The sequence below is a fragment of the Epinephelus lanceolatus genome, chromosome 12, assembly GCF_041903045.1.
Source record: "Epinephelus lanceolatus isolate andai-2023 chromosome 12, ASM4190304v1, whole genome shotgun sequence".
In the NCBI taxonomy this organism is placed as follows: Eukaryota; Metazoa; Chordata; class Actinopteri; order Perciformes; family Serranidae; genus Epinephelus; species Epinephelus lanceolatus.
Window position 1 is genome coordinate 1,819,665 of NC_135745.1, and position 22,801 is coordinate 1,842,465.

At 40.2% G+C, this 22,801-nt stretch overlaps 1 protein-coding gene across 7 annotated transcripts in view; it reads right to left on the reverse strand.

Annotated features, from left to right (window-relative positions):
* The window catches only part of LOC117271535 (junctophilin-1-like), a 258,838-nt gene that overhangs the window by 138,044 nt on the left and 97,993 nt on the right, over window positions 1–22,801 (reverse strand). For 6 of the 7 annotated variants that reach the window (XM_033649756.2, XM_033649755.2, XM_033649759.2 and 3 more), the window contains exons 4-5: window positions 10,152–10,430; window positions 4,822–5,240 (exon numbers count right to left, since the gene is read on the reverse strand). In XM_033649756.2, coding sequence (XP_033505647.1) covers window positions 4,822–5,240; window positions 10,152–10,430 — 698 coding nt within the window. Of the gene's footprint in view, window positions 1–3,201; window positions 3,223–4,821; window positions 5,241–10,151; window positions 10,431–22,801 lie in introns of all 7 variants that reach the window. The other variant, XR_004502892.2, reaches the window with a different exon arrangement.

A 22,801-nucleotide genomic window follows, 5' to 3' on the forward strand; every position in this document is an offset into this window, starting at 1 on the left:
ACCTTTCACGCTGCACAGGGGGACTAGGCAAGGATGCCCACTCTCTCCATCTCTTTTTACTGTATTTATTGAACCTCTAGCTGCAGCCATTCACCAAAACACCCACATTCAAGGAATCCAAACACCAAACCAACATCATAAAATTACTCTTTATGCTGATGACATATTACTCTTTTTAGAAACCCCCCACTTATCACTACAACAAACAATTAAACTCATAGAAAACTTCTCCAGTGTTTCTAACTACTCCATAAACTGGCAAAAATCCTCAATCCTCCCATTACACAGATGGGATGTGGCAGCCCACACCCCACACATTCCTATACGCACGGACTACATCACATATCTGGGCATTAACATTTCCCCTAGGCTGTCAGAGCTGTTCAGTCTTAATTACACCCCACTACTCAACACAATAACTGATAAACTTCTTCGCTGGATGAACCTACCACTCTCCATAATAGGCTGAATTGCAACAGTCAAAATGACAATACTCCCCAGAATTAACTACCTTTTCACTATGATTCCAACCGAACCCACCCACTCCTGGTTCAAATCACTAGACTCAATCATAACAAAATTTTACTGGAAAAACAAAACACCACGAATTAAATTAACAACTCTACAAAAACCCAAAACACAAGGAGGACTCACAGCACCAAATTTTTTTCACTACTACTTAGCAAATCAACTACAATACATATTCAAATGGATTCACCCTCACCAATCAGACAGCGTATGGTTAGATATAGAACAGACAGCTTGTAACATCTCAATTTCAGATTTACCATTTCTCAGTCATTCCATTAAACACCATTCAGGTTTCAAATCACTCACAATATCAACAGCTCTGGCAGCCTGGTGGAAATTTCACAAAGTTACTAACTCCACTCTGACACCTTCTAAATTCCCCCCCCTCTCTGGAATAACCCCGACTTTATTAGCAATAAAAATATCACTTTTCTTCCGCACATGGTCAGATAAGGGAATCACACATTTACGTGCTGTAAATGTGTGATTCCTTTATCTTCAAAACAATAAACTGGTTTCTTTCACCCACCTGGTCCGTGAATTCGGCATCAGGAGCAACCACTTTTTGGAATATCTACAACTCAAATCATCAATTCAAGCTGCATATAACATCACAACCATCAATCTCGATCTCCCGTCATCAAGCTCAGACTTAATCAATATCTGCTCATCAAAAAGACTCCTTTCTAAAATGTACAATATAATTTTAATATCTGATAAAACTCTAGCCATACCCACTACAAAATGGGAAAATGACCTGTCATTTGCACCTGATGCCGAATTCTGGAACCAAATCAATCAACAATATATATCTCATGACAAAAAATGCAAATCTACAACTCATACAATACAAGATACTCCACAGAACTCACTACACTGGGCAGAGAATGTTTAAGATGGGAATCACATCACAAACCACATCAGAAATCTGCACTAACTGTACTCAAAACAACCCTGACACCTACATCCACACAATATGGCACTGCACACCTGTACAACAGTTTTGGAAGAAGGTCACAAACTCACTCTCTGCTCTCATGGGCTGCCACATCCCTTTATCCCCCTCACTCTGTTTACTCGGCGACACATCAGTCACAAACCTAAACACACCAGACCAAATCAAACTACTCCTTGTAGCTTTAACTATCGCCAAGAAAACTATCCTTATAAACTGGAAATCCAAAAACAACACAAACATCACACAATGGAAAAATTTACTTATCGATCATATATCCATGGAAAACTTATCCGCTCCCACCCACCACCCTGCAATAGTACCTCTCTCCATCTGGTCACCACTCATAAACTTTTTACAATCTTAATTAAATTCAGTCATGTACCTCATCAATATCCTTTTTGCCTGGGAACCAATCACAACAATAGATCATAATATTACTATTAATACAAATAGGTACTACCTTATTGTTATTGTTATTGTTATTATTATTATTATTATTATTGACACAACATTATTAATGTGATGACTGTTTTGTTTTGTTTTGTCTTCGGAGGAGGAGGAGGGATAACGGATACAACCATTATTATTGTTATTATTATTATTATCATCATTATTATTATTGTGACGAGTATTATTATTATTATTATTGCCACTTTCCGTTAGACATAGGCTCTGCCTCGGGCCCCTGCTTGTTGGACCACAGCCTGTGGTCTCCTCGCTCCTCCTGGCCTCTACCCTTCCCCAATTTTCTGCCCTGGACTGTTCCCACGTGGCGCATCACCATTTTTTAATGCACTACTCACCAGTGTAGGAAAAGGAAGGGGGAAACATAAAACAAACAATCAAATCACAGCTCATGACACTCCCCCACCTTGTTTTTTTTTAATGCATCACATACACTCTGATTTTAATGCACTACATGTATTAGAAAACACACACACACACACCTTTTAAAAGAATTTATTTAAAAGAAAAATAATAATAATTATATATATATACATATAGAAGTAGGGTAAGGTGTTGCGCTACATGCACTCTGGGGCACCCGGGGGACGGGGTGGGGGGCCCGGAGGTGCTGGGGGCTGCAGGATGGTCCCCTGCGGGCCGGTAGGGGCCTGAGGCATCCCGTAAAAAAAAAAAAAGAGGGGAAAAGGGAAAAACAAAAAAGAGAAAAAAAGGAAGGGGAGAGGAAAGGAAAAAAAAATGTTAATAATAATAATAATTAAAAAAAAAAATCTCAATTTCATATGAGATTTGCACCTCTGACCCCCTCCACCTCCATCCGCCCTCCATATTGTTATTATTGTTATTCATTACTATTACTGTTGTCATTATTGTTATTATTATTATTATTATTATTATTATCGCAAAAACTGTAAGTTGGCATTTCTATTTATTTTATTATTATTATTATTATTTGTTTGATTGTTTGTTTATTCATTTCTATTCTTGTCATTGTTTTTTCCTTTTGCCTGTCTGTTAACTCTAGTGTTTATTATATTATTGTTACTATTATTATTATTATTATCACTGTTATTATTATCAAGCTTTATAACTATCATTATTGTCATAACTATCATAATTATCTTTATAACAATGCAACTGTTATGTTAGTTGTACTCTCAAGTGATACATACATGCACATACACACATACACACACGTACACACACACGCACATAAAACCACAAATATCGTTGTTTGTTGTTCTCACTTTGTCTGTCTGTCCATGTCACTGTATTGCACAATTAAAAAAAAAAAAAAAAAGAAATGTCAGTATAGCACTAATGGTGTATCTTCCTAAATGCTATGCTATTTTTTTTTTTCTTACAAAAGAATGCTTAGGGACAAGAAGCATCAATATATCTGCTTATTTCTATATAGAAACAATACATGTTTGTGTTTTTTCTTGGTATAACCATACTCTGAAGAAGACCAATAAAGGCCTGCATTTCAATTTACAGAGAATGGTTTAAATCAAAATTATTTTCCCAAATCAGCCCTACTCACGAGAGAGCTCTCTTTTCTGTACCTCATCCAAATCCCACAAAACCATGAGAGTGCTGCCAAATTTGTGTCCATATACAATCACACATATACTGTACAAGGCACTTCTGCTAAGGTTAGGAAATCTACTTTCAGTGTGATTCAACTGGGAGAGCTTGGCAATCACATGCCCTGGGGAGCCCAGAGTATCGATGCTCTAATGTTAATCGGAAATGACACCAGGGATCTCATTTATAAAAATCCATACTAAAAATGTATGTATGTATGGACAAATGCCAAAAATGGTGTGCACCAAAAATATTTCCACTATACTTCCACCTCATCATCTTCATTGCCAATTTCCCATTTCCAAAATGTCCGTAAGTGTCATGGCACACATTCTGTGGCCTCAATTTCATTTGTTTTTAGCACCACCTTGTGGCAGTTTGTGGTATATAACTTTATTGATAGTCGGGAAGTGCAGTAGTTGTTCATGCCATGCGGTCAGCTTGCAGCTCCAGCTACCAGATAGTTTCCTCCCTCTGTTGTGCCTTGGAAAGGGATCGCTTGTGAGTTGAATTGATGTTTATAGTTGAGTATAAATGCAGTATGATATGTTTCATTTAAATATTTAGTAATTTACATGTGAATATTGTCAATGCTAACCACTGTGGCTGTGAATGATGGATATTTGGTTTCCTGCTGCAAGTATGCTAGTACTGTTTTTATTTACACCTTAAGTTGGCAAATGTTATTTACATTATTTACAAGTTATGTACAGCTATTTACATATCTGAAGGCGGTATTTTTATGTTATAATTTTGTAGCTGTCATTATTATGTCTGTGGCTGTATAATGTTATTTGAATAGCTTTCAGTAATTGGTGTTATCTTTCTGTACTGTTTCAGTTTTACAAAATTGTCATGAGAATGAAGACAACAGTAAAGAATATTCAACTTTACTCCAGCTTCTGACTTTCTCTTGAAGCCTGTTAGCTATCTGTCAATTTGTGTACAGATACACACAGAGGACAGAATACTAAGCATAAATCAAAGTTTCTCCCATCAAGTCCATTTTTGTAGATCACAACTTTTGCGTGGGATGTGGCATTGTTTTGTGCATATGCAATGTTTACAAATAAGACCCCTAGTAAGTATTGCACATTCAGGCAAAGAAAAGTGAAGTCACAGCCCTCTCTTCCTTCAAAGGAACAAGCTGGAGACTGCTGGCTTTAATATGACCAGGATTGTGGCATTGTTTGATTCACACTGGGGCCTAGCAAACCGCACAAAAACTCAAAACTGCAAGAATCCAAATCAAACATGAATGGTAATTTAATCTAACTCACTGATTCCTCTTCTACAATTTCTGGGGGTATTTCCACACTAGCTTTCTTGGTTTCTGCGAGGCTCTTTGGTTTGGTTGATTCCTGTTTTTTTGGCTTGAGAGGTTCTGGTGGTTTGGTGCTCTCTGGTGAAGAGTTGGGGGCTGGCAGGGATTTTAGAGCTGGCGCCCAAATCTGTTTGGCAGGTGGTGGCAAGCGTGCAAGGCTTGATGGGTGAAGGTCATCCTCCACACTACTTGGTTCCTCTGGAGGCGGAATCTTGACATCTGCCTTGACATAGTAACCGTGGTACTGGGAGTGAATCTGCCCATTGCTGGGGTAACTGCTGAGTGTTGTGGTAACAGCTGGTTTGACAGCTGGAAGAGCCTCCTGTTGCCTCACTTCCTGTCTGAGAGAAAGTTTTGATGCTGCCTTTGTTATGCCTGCCAAGTGAAAGAAAGGAAAAAAGAGAAATAATTAAACAAAGGACAGACACATATGGTGGTTGTGGGCAGCTGTGACTCAGGAGGCAGGGTGAACTGTTTACTAGTTTGCCGTTTGATCTTCCCTATCTTGTCTGCATTTTGAAGCACCCTTAGGCAAGACAGTGAGCCCCAAATTACTCCCGATAGTCTGCCCAGTACGTCAGTGCTGCATCGGTGAGTGTGCATGTGTAAAATACAGAGCCCCTCTGGGGTCACATGGTAGAAAAAAAAACACTTGATGTGTAAATCCAAGCCAATGTTTTGTAATTTGTTTTCCCAGATCCATGATCTGTGCCACTGGCTTTGTAATTTGCCCGTTTGGATTCATAATTTGATTCCGTTGGATTATCATATCACATGCGAACAGTCTTGTAATTTGCCCCTTCAGGTTCTATTCAATTCAATTTTGTTTATAAAGGCTAATATTACTAATATCACATCAACTTCCAATAGTCATACCCATGAGGACCTCTTTACTAACATTCACGGCCTATTACTTCATGTCACTAACTTGACTTCTTCTCCGGAGCCTTTGTCTGGCAGGTTACCTCGTATCGCAGCTGTGTCTGGATTGTGTGACTTGGTTGTGCTGCTGCTGTGGTCCTGCCTAATGCCTCCTACTGCTGCTGTTATCATTAGTCATACCTCTGACATATTGTACCACATTAGCCGTAATTATTATTATAATATCATTACTTAAATTAATGTTGTAAGCTGTCATTACCGTCTGTCCTGCATCTCTCTCGGTCTCTCTCTGTCTCTGTCTCTCTTTCTGTATCATTTTGTCATACGGATTACTGTTAATTTATAATGTTGATCTGTTCTTTACGACATCTATTGTACGTCTGTCCGTCCTGGAAGAGGGATCCCTCCTCAGTTGCTCTTCCTGAGGTTTCTACATTTTTTTTCCCCATTAAAGTTTTTTTTGGGGGGAGTTTTTCCTTATCTGCTGTGAGGGTCCAAAGGACAGAGGGATGTCGTATGCTGTAAAAACCTCTGACGCAAACTGTGATTTGTGATATTGGGCTTTATAAATAAAATTGAATTGAATTGAATTGAATGTGTTTTCACAAGTTATACTGTCAAAATAAGATAAATAAAAGCTTAAATCCCTAGAGAGCTACATCAGTATGATGCTAAATGATAGCAGTTTGCGCTCATCTACAGTACCAGTTCACTGCTATGTAAAGAAAACAAAATCTGAGACATGGATTGTGAATCCGAGGGAACATATAACAAAACCATTCCCACAAGTTTTTTTCCTCAACCATGTGACCCAAGAGGGATAAATAAGAGGCAAAAAATGTAAGCACTTTGGATTAAAGTCCATAGAAGAGAATAGAAAAAACCTTTTACTTAATTTTTGCAGGCAAAAGCAGAAGTTTGTCCTTGGTTTATGCTAAATCAACTATTAAAAGGGGGGTAGGCCTACATTTAAACACATATCACATCCATAAAGGACACTTAGATAAAAACACAATACACAACAAAAGCCAAATTAAAAGGGGCACCAGGTTCTAAATGTTGTGGACAAGAAACATACATTTGACACACTAAGACATTAAATTTACAGTCTTTGCACAATTGCAAGCCAAAGGTCGCTGGTACCTTTGTGCCCTGTTATTGCTGATCCTCAGGTAATTGTGACCAACTGCAACTAAGGAACACAAGCTTATAATATGTATGTGTTTCAATTTCTAATGCAAACTAGAGCAACAGGGGAAAAAAAGCAGCAGCCATATCTTTCTTAATAATGTCCACACTAACAGAGTGACAGTGAGTAAACTTACTTAACTGATACTGATGACCATTGGTGACTCTTCTGCACTTTTGTACTCAAGATGCCTGGTTTCTGAGTCTGTTACTTAACACTGTTGGGTGCTTTGTTGCTGCAGTAATGACAGTTGACTATATCTGCTGCTCACCAGGTTGCAACTAAAATTGTTGCTATTCACTGCAGTTGTGGACTTGTTGCTGTTACCTTGTGTCTACACATTCTGTGCGGTGAAAGCAGCACATCAGCAGCACAGACGCTGCTTTTGTTCTCCATAAGTGTCAACACAGTATTCCTTCAGCCACAGTACTGCTGTGTGGTCAGTTGCATTTTTGGCAGCACTCAGTGCCCAATACCAGAATGGAGGATTATGGGGGCATATTCAAAACAAAACAGAACAGAACAGAACAGAACAGAGCAGAGCAGAGCAGAGCAGTGCAGAGCAGTGCAGAGCAGAGCAGAGCGGAGCAGAACAGAACAGAACAAAAAACAAACAAAGACACACCTTAGATTTTGAGAACAACATCATAATATTGTGAGAATAAAGTTGTAAATTTACCAGAAAATGGTTTTTGGGGATTGGGGGATATATATATATATATATATGTATATATATATATACACAGTATACATATGTGTGTATATGTATATATACAGTAGTGTTGCACGGTATACCGGTACTAAAATAGTACCGCGGTACTACAGTATTCCAAACGGTACTATACTGCATATGGAAAATACCGGTACTTTTTAAATTGATTCAGTTCATTAATTTATTTAATTCATTTATGCACACAAACGCCTTCCTTGTTCCTACTGGAGCACAGATTGCGCAAGTGGTGTGTATGACAACACCTGTATCAACATTCGCAGCTGGCACACGTGAAAAAAGGCAAGAGAAAGTCTGCCTCGCAAAGGGAGACATCATGAGACAACACCAACTTGGTGAAACATTTGAGTTACCAAACCGTGACGTCCGTACCGAGGTACTTACCGAACCATGATTTTTTTTGGTACCGTTACACCCTTACTATTCATTGTTCTAAAGGTTTGTATCCAAAAGGACTTTTCCTTAGGAAAACGTACCAAAAAGTATCGAAACTTATATTGGTATCGGTACCGAAACAAAGATTTTGGTATCGTGACAACACTAATATACAGTATACATATACAGTATACATATATATATATATATATATATATATATATATATATATATATACACACATATATATATATATATATATATATATATATATATATATATATGTATACAGTACAGGCCAAAAGTTTGGACACACCTTCTCATTCAATGCGTTTTCTTTATTTTCATGACTATTTACATTGTAGATTCTCACTGAAGGCATCAAAACTATGAATGAACACATGTGGAGTTATGTACTTAACAAAAAAAGGTGAAATAACTGAAAACATGTTTTATATTCTAGTTTCTTCAAAATAGCCACCCTTTGCTCTGATTACTGCTTTGCACACTCTTGGCATTCTCTCCATGAGCTTCAAGAGGTAGTCACCTGAAATGGTTTTCCAACAGTCTTGAAGGAGTTCCCAGAGGTGTTTAGCACTTGTTGGCCCCTTTGCCTTCACTCTGCGGTCCAGCTCACCCCAAACCATCTCGATTGGGTTCAGGTCCGGTGACTGTGGAGGCCAGGTCATCTGCCGCAGCACTCCATCACTCTCCTTCTTGGTCAAATAGCCCTTACACAGCCTGGAGGTGTGTTTGGGGTCATTGTCCTGTTGAAAAATAAATGATCGTCCAACTAAAGGCAAACCGGATGGGATGGCATGTCGCTGCAGGATGCTGTGGTAGCCATGCTGGTTCAGTGTGCCTTCAATTTTGAATAAATCCCCAACAGTGTCACCAGCAAAACACCCCCACACCATCACACCTCCTCCTCCATGCTTCACAGTGGGAACCAGGCATGTGGAATCCATCCGTTCACCTTTTCTGTGTCTCACAAAGACACGGCGGTTGGAACCAAAGATCTCAAATTTGGACTCATCAGACCAAAGCACAGATTTCCACTGGTCTAATGTCCATTCCTTGTGTTTTTTGGTCCAAACAAATCTCTTCTGCTTGTTGCCTCTCCTTAGCAGTGTTTTCCTAGCAGCTATTTGACCATGAAGGCCTGATTGGCGCAGTCTCCTCTTAACAGTTGTTCTAGAGATGGGTCTGCTGCTAGAACTCTGTGTGGCATTCATCTGGTCTCTGATCTGAGCTGCTGTTAACTTGCGATTTCTGAGGCTGGTGACTCGGATGAACTTATCCTCAGAAGCAGAGGTGACTCTTGGTCTTCCTTTCCTGGGTCGGTCCTCATGTGTGCCAGTTTCGTTGTAGCGCTTGATGGTTTTTGCGACTCCACTTGGGGACACATTTAAAGTTTTTGCAATTTTCCGGACTGACTGACCTTCATTTCTTAAAGTAATGATGGCCACTGGTTTTTCTTTAGTTAGCTGATTGGTTCTTGCCATAATATGAATTTTAACAGTTGTCCAATAGGGCTGTCGGCTGTGTATTAACCTGACTTCTGCACAACACAACTGATGGTCCCAACCCCATTGATAAAGCAAGAAATTCCACTAATTAACCCTGATAAGGCACACTTGTGAAGTGGAAACCATTTCAGGTGACTACCTCTTGAAGCTCATGGAGAGAATGCCAAGAGTGTGCAAAGCAGTAATCAGAGCAAAGGGTGGCTATTTTGAAGAAACTAGAATATAAAACATGTTTTCAGTTATTTCACCTTTTTTTGTTAAGTACATAACTCCACATGTGTTCATTCATAGTTTTGATGCCTTCAGTGAGAATCTACAATGTAAATAGTCATGAAAATAAAGAAAACGCATTGAATGAGAAGGTGTGTCCAAACTTTTGGCCTGTACTGTATATATAGATAGATAGATAGATAGATAGACAGATAGATAGATAGATAAATCTTTTTCACATCAATTGTCTGTTGATATTATTAATTATAATACCACCTTAACAACAGTTAAGTAACAGTAAGTAACAACTGCTGACGAAGGACATTTCATGGGACATGCTAGTTAAATTAAAAATCATTCCAGTCATTTACCTGCTGTCAAAGAATCAGCTGTTTGGGTTTTGTTCTCTGTCCCAGTAGGCTTTGCTGGAGCAATGCTGGCAGAAGTTTTACTGCTGAAAAATGACTTTTTAATAACAGTGGGTGAAGGACTGGGGCTGGGACCTGGGCTCTGAGATGGAGACTGGTTGGGTGTTGTGCCTTTCCGGTAAAAATGAGGACTCCCTGATGGTGATTTCTCCTGTTTCTCCTCCTCAGCACCCTCCTTCACATCTACTGGCTCAGTATACTTCTGCCGTATGTAGTCAGGACCTGAAATACCAACAAAAAACAAAAACAAACAAACAAAAAAACATAAATAAAAATGCTTTATGAACAAAGAAAAATGACTAATGTATGTTATATTTAATGGGAAAATTAAAACTTTTGCTACTGTCATGGTCCATCATGTGTGTCACTTATGATAACACTGTGCTCATCAAAGTCACTGCCGAGATCTGAGAGCTAAGCAATATTTTTACATAGTCAGTAAATCAAGATGTCCGTGCTGTCAAGTGATGACAGGTTATAAACAAAGTAACAGTTTATCCAGATTATCCAAACCCCTTTATTTGGACGTTAAACTGAAATGTCAGTAATTATCCCTGATTATACATGAAATTGTGTGCACACAACTGTGGTAAGTACAGTTGGTCACAGCAGAATCGGTGAGTATCACCTGCATTTTCTCTTTCAAATAAGTTTGGTTGAATTGGAGGATTGCTAATGTTTCTTTACCTGCTGGACCTACATTGTATTGGGTTGATGACCAAAACTATGTAAAGAAGACCCATGTTGTTAAACACTGCACATTGACTGTTCAAGTCGAAACTAGAGGAAAGAAAAAAGCTCTTAAGCTTGTATTAACCACAGACCTTATTACTGATATTGAAGCAAAAACTAACTCACTTCAAGACCAGGGAACCAGGGATGATAAAATGGTAACCCATTTTTGGGTTTTAGGACTCATTCCCGAAGGGCTGCAGCAGTTGGATCATTTCATGGAAACTGTTCAGATTGGACCTTGGAATTTTAAGGCTTTTGATCCTAAACAAATGTAAATGCATTGTATTTCAATTTGTATTTCATAGCATGAATTATATGTTAGACGTGCAATAGGGGGACACTAGTGAGCAGGGTAGTAAGGTGTCTTTTTTAGAGCTCTTGCAGGATCAGCAATATTTTCAAAATAAAACAGCCATTTCTACAGGAAGACCTACTTGAAACTTAATTTAGACCTCCATGAAGACATTACAAGTTAGATAATGTGAAGAAAGCCGATCTGAATGGTGGAAAAGCTATAACTATACAAGTACGGAGGTAACGCCCTGAAGCCTGCAAGAGCTACACGGGTAATAACACAAACTACAGGTAACTTGGACAAGCCCTTGCTGACACGTGCGGATATTGAAAGCATGTCTACCGAAGAAATTAAGACAGACCTTTTATCATCCTTAAGGGGAGATATTTTCAAGATTATAAGGGAAGAAATTAAAAGGGCACTGGCGGAGGACTTAAGCAACCCAAAAGCTACAAGAAGTGCAGTGCAAAATTGCAAATAACCTGACTGCAACCCGATCAGATATTGATCACATGAATGCGGACATACAAGATACGAAGGATAGCCTATCAACACAGTCAGATGAGGTTGCTTCATTACAAGCCACCATAACCAATCTATAGAGTGACGGGTGGGAACTTTTAAAGACCACTGTGAAGACATGGAGAGCAGAATGAGACAAGGCAACATTCGGATAGTTGGCATTGATAAGGCTCCAGCTCACCTGAGGCCATGGCGATGGAGGAGATTGGTGAGGTATGAGGGTGCAAGGTTGTTTAGGGCTTTGTAGGTGGTGAGGAGGATCTTGAGGTTGATGCGTTGTTTTATGGGAAGCTGATGGAGGATGGGAGTGATGTGTTCTCTGGAGGGGGAGGGGGAGGGGTGATGTAAAGCTGGGTATCATCGGCATAACAGTGAAAGTGAAGACCATGGCGGCGGATGATGTGACCTAGTGGGAGCATGTAGAGAATGAAGAGGATCGGGCCAAGCACTGAGCCTTGAGGGACTCCATGTGAGACAGGGGTGGTGTGGGATTTGTGGTTGTTGATGGAGATGTAGTGGAATCTTTCGGACAGGTAGGAGGTGAACCAGGAGAGGGTGGAGTCAATGATGCCAATGGATTTCAGACGGCTGAGGAGGATGGAGTGATTGACGGTGTAGAAGGCAGCACTGAGGTCGAGAAGGAGGAGAATGGTGAGGGAGCCAGAGTCAGAGGAGAGTAAAATGTTGTTTGTAACTTTGAGTAGTGCTGTTTCAGTGCTGTGGTGAGTTCGGAAGCTGGATTGGAATGTTTCATACAGGTTATTGGAGAGGAGGTATTGCTCGAGTTGTGTTGCGACGGCTCTTTCCAGTAGTTTTGAGAGGAATGGGAGGTTGGAAATGGGTCTGAAGTTGTTGGGGTCGTCGGGGTCAAGGCCAGGTTTTTTAAGGAGGGGGGTGATGGCAGCGAGCTTAAGAACCTCTTAAGGGAATGATGCCAGAGGTAAGGGAGGAGTTGATGGTGTCCGTGATAAGTGGGGCAAGAGAGGTGAAACAGGCTTTGACGAGGTCAGAGGGTATGGGGTCCAGGGGGGAGGTGGATGATTTCATGGTGGAGAGTATTTTGGAGATGTCCGCTGTGGCTATGGGTGAGAAGAGGGAAAGCCAGTGGTTAGGGGATGAAGGAAGTGGAGGTTCCTGGTCGGGGGTGGTGGCAGAGGAGGTGGCAAGCTGGTTGTGGATGCTTTCTATCTTGGAGTGGAAAAAAAGATAGGAAGTTGTTGCATTTCTCCGGGGTGAATGAAGATGATATGTTGTCTTAGGGTTTGAGGAGTTTATTTATGGTGGAAAACAGAGTGCGTGGGTTGGAGGATCCAGAATGAATGATGCCAGAGTAGTAGACAGAGCGGGCTTCGTTGAGTGATAATTTGTAGAGTTGCATGTGATCTTTGTACGCGAGGGCGTGTACTGTGAGACCGGTTTTCTTGCGTAGTCGTTCTAGTTGTCATAGTTGTTTTTTGAGTTTTGAGTTTTTTGAAGCCAGGTGGTCGGCGATGGAGAGGTCGGTGCTGGAGATGTTATGGATGTGGAGGCCAGTGGAGCAAACCAGGTCTAAGATGTGTCCACGGTTGTGGGTGGGAAAGTTGATGTGTTGGGTGAAGCTAAAGCAGTTGAGTAGGTCCAGAAAGTCCAGAGCATTTTTACAGTTACAAGTTTCATTAAGGCAGAGAAGGTCAAGTTGCTTGTCAGTGATAAAGTCGTTGAGAATAAGACTTTTATTGTTGAGGGATCTTGTTTTGAAGAGGGCGAGTTTAAGGTACTTTTGTTTGAAGTTGATGGGGCGGAAGTAGGGATTGGGCGGAGGTTGAAAGTGTTCACGCTGGAGTTCTTCTGATGACGTGTGTTGTTGTGATGACACGATGAGGAAGTGAGGGAGCCGGTGTGTGAACTGCGGTGCGACCACAGCGATGAGACACTGTTTATAACGGTGGAACTGTATATGAACTTGCGGCGGGAGCCTCGGTGAATGTAACGGGGACGGAGAAGAAGTCGAGAATTTTTTAGTGTGGTGATGAGTTCAGTGGAAGGAGGCATTTGGGGAGCTAGCTGGCGGAGCTGCACGGATGTGTAGCGGAGCGCCATGGCCGAGGCCGCGAGGAAGCAAGCGCCGCTGGATGTGGACGGTGGCTGCAACAGGCGAAGAGGCAGAAGGTGGAACAGGATCATCAACACAGTGGCAGCTGGAGAGACCAACCCGCACGGGGCAGTAGCCTAGCACCACCGTGGAGGCTTGTTTGAGAGATCCGGTAGGTAACGTTAGGTAAGTTGTCCGTATTCCGTTATGGTCAGCCGATTGACAGGCAGATTGAGTGGTAGCTAGCGAAAAATAGCAAAAGCAGCAGCAAAAGAGAGCAAACTACTTAAAACTTAGAGCGTTCAGAGCGAGAAGCGGCAGCCAAACGTGCCAGCATCCTCTCGCTGGACGCAACACGCTCCAATAAGAAGTATTGCGGATGGACCGCAACATAAAGACTGACCGCACCTTAACTGCCAGAAAACCTTAAGACAAGCTGCGAGTGATCATTGCAAAGCTTTTTTGTTGTCATTTACACTGCAGAGGATGCACTTTTCAATTTCGTTGTTATGAAAATGACAATGACAATAAAGTATCTATCTATCTATCTATCTATCTATCTATCTATCTATCAAGTTACACTATGATGGAGATGCTGCAGAGATCCTGAAGAGAGCAAGGGATAGAGCCCTGCCGATCTGCAATGGGAGTAGGTCGCTATATTCCCCAACTACAGCCCCGGTTTTGCCAAAGCTAGAGCTGCTTTTACAGACACACGGAAGGCACTACAGGGACGTAAAAGAGTTTGGTAAGGCCTGCTGTTCCCGGCCAGGCTGTGGATCTCATTTAACGATGAAGATAAAGAATTACTTGATCCCCAAAAAGCCATCAAGTATATACGAGAGACAGTCATCCCATCCCATCCCATCAGAGCCTGAAGACTGAGTGTATCCTCACCCATGAGAACAGTAAGAACTGAACATTATAGTGAGAGACTCTACTCGTGCATAAATAGGCTATTCAATATTCTGGTGTTGACTTTACCTGTTCACATTTCCACCACTTGCCTTAAACAGAAGTGAAAGGGTATATTTTCCTTTATACATACTTGAATATATTTGAAATGCCTTCGATGCCACTTTTAATACCTCAATGTTGGAATTTTGTATTATCTTTATTCTTATAATTGCCAATTAATGTATGACGCTTGTGCTGAATCTGATTCAGTGTTAGATTAGGTCCTGCAGGAGCCTAAATGCTTTTATCCTCTCTCTTTTTTGTTGTGTATGTGCTTTTTTTTCTCTCCTTCTTCACCTTGGCTTACCCCAAGCACAGTCAAATTCTATCATAAACTGTGCACTTTGCTTCTCGCTTTTAGTGGCAAGGGATTAGGTCCCACTCTCTTCTTTACCTACGTTGGTTAGTTGTAGTGTTACTAGCTGGTTTGTGTTCTTAGTTCTGAGCCCTCTGTTCCCTGGGGATCCTGTGAAAAATGTAGGAACAACAAAGCTATCTGTTTTTTGTTTTATCTGGACTCCTATTGTTTATGTTGAATCTGAAATATTCTGGTACAGCTGTAAAAGTACATTTACTTATTCTGTTCATTTCTACTTCCCAGCCCTCCCATCTGGCTTCTAATATCAGAGGATTAAAGCATATATTGCATTTAAACAGTAACGGGAACATTAAAAATCATAAGCTTTGATGTTAAAGGTCTTCATAGTTCTGTCAAGAGAAAGAAAATTCTATACCAGCTGAAACGGGCCAACTGTTAGATGGCATTTCTACAGGAAACCCATTTACCTGAGCTAGAACATGAAAAGTTAAGGAAGTCATGGGCAGATAAAGTGTATTACTCTTCACATCGATCAGGGAGGCAAAAGGGAGTAGCCATACTTAAACACAGACAGGTTAATTTCACACAAACATCCACATATAAAGATAAAGAGGGGAGATATATTTTAGTGAATGGATTAATTGATGGTACAGAAATGTCCCTAATAAACGTATATTCACCTAACGAAGATGAGCCTAGCTTCATCAAAACAGTGTTTAATATAATACTACAGTTTAGCACTGGGCTGCTGATGATGGGAGGAGATATTAATTGTGAAATGTCACAGCTAACAGATCACCAACCTGCCTCTAAAGCCCCTTTATCAAAAATGAGTAGAATGCTTAAATATTTATCCACAGAATCAGGGCTTGTGGATACATGAAGGAGTATGTTTCCAAGAAGCATCAAGCATCTCAAGCAGATGCAAATCTTACTCAAGGATTGATTATTTTTTCACTCTTGAGGGAGTTACATAGAATAGTGGACACTGAGATACTGCCTATTACTATTTCTGACCATGCACCCATTGCACTTAAGTGGGATATAAACAATGGAGACTTAATGCATCTCTCTTGAACAATAAAGAATTTTCCTTGTTCATTACAGCAAAGCTTAAGAAATATCTAGATACCGATAACTTTGCCGAAACATCACCTCTAATACTATGGGAATGTGCTAAAGCATACATTAGGGGGTGCATTATCTCATTTACATGTGCTTGAAAAAGAAAGAAAGAGGCTAAACAGTCGGAATTGGAAGAAAATTTGAAAGAGGTGGAACGTAACACAAACAATCTCGGGGCACTTTTTATCCATTATATCCAAATATCAACTTGTGAAAGGAGTGGAATTTGACAGGGTGGAAAGATTCAAAGCAGTATGGAAATTATCTGTGGTCAAAGCTAAACCACACTTAGCATGCCGCTAAAAAAGCATGTTTTATAAAGATACATTTTGAAAATTTAATCAAAAATGTGTCTTTCCACACTGTAAGCAATTGCTAATTTACAGACAGACAATCTCCAACACTAAAATACTGTTATTGTTTCAAATGGTTTGGTACTGTAGTTGGCAGTGCATTGTGGGCTGCTCCACTGGAAGCAACAGGACAGAGGCCCTAAACAGTATGCTGCTGTTTTAGATGACAGGACACTACAGTAAACTGGGTGTCGCATGGGAAATTTGGAGTGAAATCAGAAGTTTGATCAAACGTTACTCTTGTAATTCTAACATCAGGCTGGTGCTTTTTGTTTCACATTCAGTTTTCTTTTAGAAAAATAGACGGTAATAATTTGCCATCAACTCCTGAAGGGACCTCAGACACTATCATTTGGAAAGCAGTTTTTCCAGAGGCTGACACTTAATTTAGAGGACATGTCCTACACCTCAGCAAGTCCTGCTTCATCAACATCGATCAGGTCTTGCATCTACAAAGTAGATGATAAGTTTTATTTTCTCTGCCAGAATCTTGTTCATATTGCCAAGAATGTTTGATATTAAGCCGATACTAAACAGGCTGTCTAGCTGATTTTTATAACTCCTTTATCAGTGAGATGGGGATTTGAATAGCTAGGTTAGCTCAGTTTTTTTTTTTTCGATTCATTTTGGATCGATATATTGACATTGGAATTTTTTACTTCCTCATATTGACATAGGCCCAAACAATCGAGTATTGATGAGGCTCTAATCCAAGGTGTTGTGATGTTTGGTAAGCTTTCGGGGAAGTCTCTGACAAACTGAATTTAATCATTTTACTTTACTGCCATAGTTCAAAGCAGAAACTGGTAGGCTGTTTTTGTTTGCTTCTCAAAATCTCATAGGCTCATTCCTCTGGGTCGTCCAACAGGGCAGCAGTAGTATTCATGTTGAAACTGCCCTTTAAATAAATGTATTTAATTTCGATCTGTTCTCAGTTTTTATTGCTTATTATGCATAATATTGCTAGAAATGCATATTTTAAGCAGATGTCTGTAGCCCACAGAATAATAACATTCTAATGTTAATTGCATTGAAGACTGATATTTTAGATAATCTTTAAACCGCTAAATAAAGTTATTATCAACTGTCGGATTTAAAGTAGGACCCTAAACAAAATGTTACTGTAAATCCAAATAATCACAGAAATATGTTGCATTTATTTTTAACCATAGTAGACTGTGAATGTTAAACAGTATAAATACTGTAAAATTACTGTATATTGCTGACATCTGTTCTGCAGCTCTCTACTGTTATTTTACAGTGAAATTATTTACAGTGCATGGTTTTTGCATGATGGGGTTAACATGTTATACTTGACAGGGGTTTGAAAGTAAAATAAACTAAAAAATTGAAACTAACCAGCATCTGAATTTGTCTTCATCAGACTCTTAAATTATGTTTTCCTCTCAGTGATGTTACTTAAAGGAACAGTACAGTACTTAGGTGCGGAAAAACATTGGTGTGACAGGGTGGATAATGACTTATGGAGTAGTGCGAATATGGATACTTGAATACATGTCTTCAGCCATTGAAAACAATATTGACTGTTTTATATTGCCTTGTTTTTACCTTTAAATGTTGGGGACTCAAACTTAACAGTTTTCTTTGAAGGACTCAATTTCTGTCCACTGTCATTCCTTCTCCACTCTGTTGTAGAATGACACCTCAGAGAGGCACGCTTGCTCGCTTAACATCTCCATCAGTTTATCCTCCTTTCCACAGTCCAAGAGAACTGAGACAGTCATGTTTACTGTCTAAGTGATTTGCCGCTTCCTGTTCCTGTTCCTGGTGCTGGAGAGAACGCACACAAGCGTGTGTGTGTGTGTGTGTGTGTGTGTGCGTGTGTGCGCGTGCCCCCGTGTGCGTGTCTCACCAACTAACGGTGGCCATCACCACAGCTTCGACCACAGAAATACAGTTAAAAGAACAGGAATACAGCTGGTGCTGCCTACCATTGACCCATGGCATTTTCGGCCAAGAACTCCAGCATTAAATCGCAGCTTAAAAGCTGTTCCTCAAAGGATAAATCCTTTGAGGAACTGATAAATGAGCTTCTCCAGCAGCAAACGCAGCTTAATGTCCGACTAGCCGCTCTGGAGCTTCCTTGTTACAGTGCACCGTGCTCTGTGGAGCCTGCTCGCTTGGATGAATCTCCAAACAACCGCTGGTCCGATATTGTGAAGGGTAAGAGAGGAATGTCTCTCCCTCTCTTTGATCCAAGGACTGACAAGGATTACCTCCCTCTCTCAAACTTCTTTGCACCACTAGCAGAGCTCACTGATAGCCCAGCTCCAGGCAGCCGTGCTACCACCGTGATTGACCGGAGGACAGCCACACTGCTATCGGCTAGGAAACGCTCAGCACCTGCTACGAGCTCTACCTGTTCTCGCTCGCCATCCCCAGCTGGTGAGCACCCTCGCCTTTCTGGTCAAGCCACAGAAGCATCCCCTGATGCCAACTGCACTGCTACTGCTCTGGTCCGTGGCTTGCAGACTGCCATGCCTGTAGTGGATGCACCTGTGGTCACTACTGGGAATGACGTCACAATTACTATCCCCAGCCTTGATGGTGCTTCGCCCAACATTGTCTACACTGTCTACAGTGAAGTCTGTGATACTGGGGAACCAGAGTTTCTTGTAGTTAGGGACTCCATCGTCAGATTTGTGGAAATTCCTAATGGGTCACCTATTGCTGGCCTGGTGCCAAAATTCTCGACGTGGTTAAGCTCATCCCCATTCTTACTGACATCCACCCAACAGCCCATACTATTATTGCTCATGTCACCTATAATGATATTCAACATAAGCAGTCAATTAAGCTTCAACATGATTATGAGACACTAGCTGATACCACTGAGAGCCTTGGAAAGCTCTGTATTCTTTCAGGCCCAATTCCTTCTCTGAGCCGAAGTTGTGAGGAGTTCAGCCGTCTCTTTGGTGCTCACGAGTGGCTTTTGAACTTTTGTATTGCCACTGGAGTTGGGTTTATTAACCATTTTGATTATTTCTGGACCCGCAAGGACCTGTACATCCTAACTGCAAAGGCACCAGACTGCTCACCAAAAAACATTGTCCTCCATTCGCAGTCATTATGATGTGTCAGGAGGATAGGTAGCGACAGTAATATCCCCCACCGCAGTGATCAAAGGACTGAAACCCTATCTCATCCCATCATGCCTATTCAACTTATTGAAAGTAGGCAATCTTATGTTAGGAAAACTACACACAGGTCTGCCAACTATCACAATTTGATTCAGATTATTACTTCTCTCTCACAGTCTGCAACTTCAGCTACTGAGCTAAATGACACAACGTTAAAACTGGCTTTATTAAATGTGAGCTCTTTAACAGAAAAGGCTGCACTGGTTAGTGACCTAATTACAGATCATAAGCTAGACATGTTTCTTTTGACTGAAACTTGGCTGGATTCTAGCGGTAGCTTTACACTAACAGAAGCTTCACTGCCTAATTTTAACTTTTTAAATGTTTTTAGGTCTGATAGGAGACGTGGAGGTGTAGCAGCACTTTTCTCTGATTTGTTCTTATGCAGGCAGCTCACTTTTGGAGAGTACATGTCTTTTGAATATCTCGCACTGACACTGAAATGCACAGCTCCTGTTTTATTAATTATAATATATCGACCGCCAAAAACAACCAGTACTTTTATTGATGAATTTAATGACTTGTTATCTCAAACTTCTTTAAATTTTGATTCTATTTTAATCTCTGGTGATTTCAATATCCATATAGATAACACTGATGATTACTATGCCAGAGAGCTTAACAACCTGCTGGAAGCTTTTGGTCTCTCTCAGCATGTAAATGGACACACTCATAACCGGGGCCATACCTTAGATCTAATTATGTCTAAAAGAGTCAATGTCTTTTCTGTATCAGCACTTGATGTTGCTTTATCTGACCACTATTGTATCTTTTTTTAAATTAATCTTAATCCTGTTCAGGTACACTCTGCTATGACTGTCCAGAAACGGTGCTTCCCGACAAATTCAGCTGATATCTTTGCCACCTATTTCTGTAGTGCTGTAAAGTCTGATATGTCATCCTGTGACGACATGGTAGTAGCTTTTAATCAAGGCACTAAACTGGTTTTAGATAATATTGCTCCTGTAAAAATCAAAGTGTTGTCTGATGAAAGTAAAAGTCCCTGGTTAGGAGATGAACTGATAAGGAGGAAGAAAAGGGACTACAGAAGGGCAGAGCGTAAATGGCATAAAACCCAGCTTCCGGAGCATTTTAACATTTACAAAAATGTATTATTTAATTATAATTCAGAAATTAAAAGAGCAAGGCAAGCACATTTTTTTAAATATTATGGATAATAATACACACAACTCAAGGGTTCTCTTTTCCACTATAGATAAACTTTTAAATAATTCCAGAACTTCAATTCCAGGCGATTTTATCTCCACAGATGAGTATGAGGAGTTATAATAATGACTATTAGGTCAAGAATTCCAACAATTACTTCTGCTCCTCTTACCCAGCCTCCTTCTTACTTCAAATCTATTTTAACAACTTTTACATCAGTCAGTGCTGATGATCTTGGGAAAGTGGTTCACAGTCTTAACTGTTCCACTTCTTCCCTCGATCCCATTCCCACCTCCTTTTTTAAAAGTGTTTTTAAATGTTTATCTAATAATATTTTAACTATTGTAAACACTTCCTTACAATCTGGTACTTTCCCCAGGTCACTGAAGTCATCAATAGTTAAACCACTTTGAAGAAACCCACTTTAGATCCCACCATTATTAATAACTATAGACCAATCTCATACCTGCCGTTTTTAAGCAAAATTATCAAAAAAGTTGTTCACAAGCAGTTGAGCGACCACCTTGCAGCCAACAAAATTCAGGATCTCTACCAATCTGGTTTTCACCCCAACCACAGCACAGAAACAGCCTTGGTCAGAGTTAATGATTTAAGAATATATAGTGATAATGGTAGAGCTTCCATTTTAGTTTTATTGGATCTAACCTCAACATTTGACATGATTGATCATGATATCTTAATGGAGAGGCTCGAGAGGTGGGTTGGCCTATCCGGGTCAGCACAGGACTGGTTTTTATCTTACCTTAGAGGACGTGATTTTAGTGTTTCTCTTGGGAATTTTAGCTCCGAAATTTTTTTAATCTCATATGGTGTCTCCCAGGGGTCAATTTTAGGCCCGTTATTCTTTAATCTGTACATGTTGCCCCTGGGTCAGATTATCACGAAACACAATGTTTGCTACCATAATAATGCTGATGACACACAGCTGTATATTTCCCTGTCCCCGATAACCTGAGCCCTATAGACATGCTTGCAGACTGTATCAATGATATAAATAGCTGGATGTCGTGTAATTTTCTACAATTAAACAATGATAAAATATATCATTGTATATCATTGTATATCATTGTTATCGGGCCAAAAGCACACAGACAGGAAATATCTTTTAAATTGTCAGAATTGGCTCTGGAAAATGTTACACAGGTCAGAAACCTTGACATCATCATTGATTCTGACCTCACCTTCCAGAGCCACATTAGCAGCATATTCAAAACTGTTTTTTATCATTTAAGAAATATTAATAAGATTAGGAGCTTTATATCCCTGGATGACACTGAAAGACTCGTCCATGCTTTTATCTCCAGTCGGCTAGACTACTCTAATGCACTGCTCACTGGAATACCTAAAAAGCATCTTGATTGACTGCAGCTACTCCACAATACAGCTGCTAGAGTTTTAACGAGAAAAAGAAAATAGGACCACATAACACCTGTGTTGAGGTCATTACACTGGCTCCCAGTAAATTTTAGAATTAATTTTAAAATTTTAATACTGGTTATTAAGGCCCTACTTGGGCTAGCACGTCAATATGTGTCTGACATGCTTGTGAGCTATGAACCAGGTCGATCCCTCAGGTCATCTGGAACGGCCGTCTGGCTATTCCCCGGGTCTCCATGAAAATTGGTGAGGCTGCTTTTAGGTCTTGCACTCCAAGCCCATGGAACAGCCTACCCAATCATGTTAAGTTTGCTCCAACATCTTTTAAAACTAAACTCAAAATTTTCCTTTTTAGCTATGCCTTTCAGTAGTCTGGCCAACTAGTTTTATTGGTTTTAATTATTTTAATGATTTTATCTTTTTTTTATCTTTTAGCAGTCCATTTCTGCTCTCAACTATTATTTTATTCTTACTCTTAGGTTTTATCTTT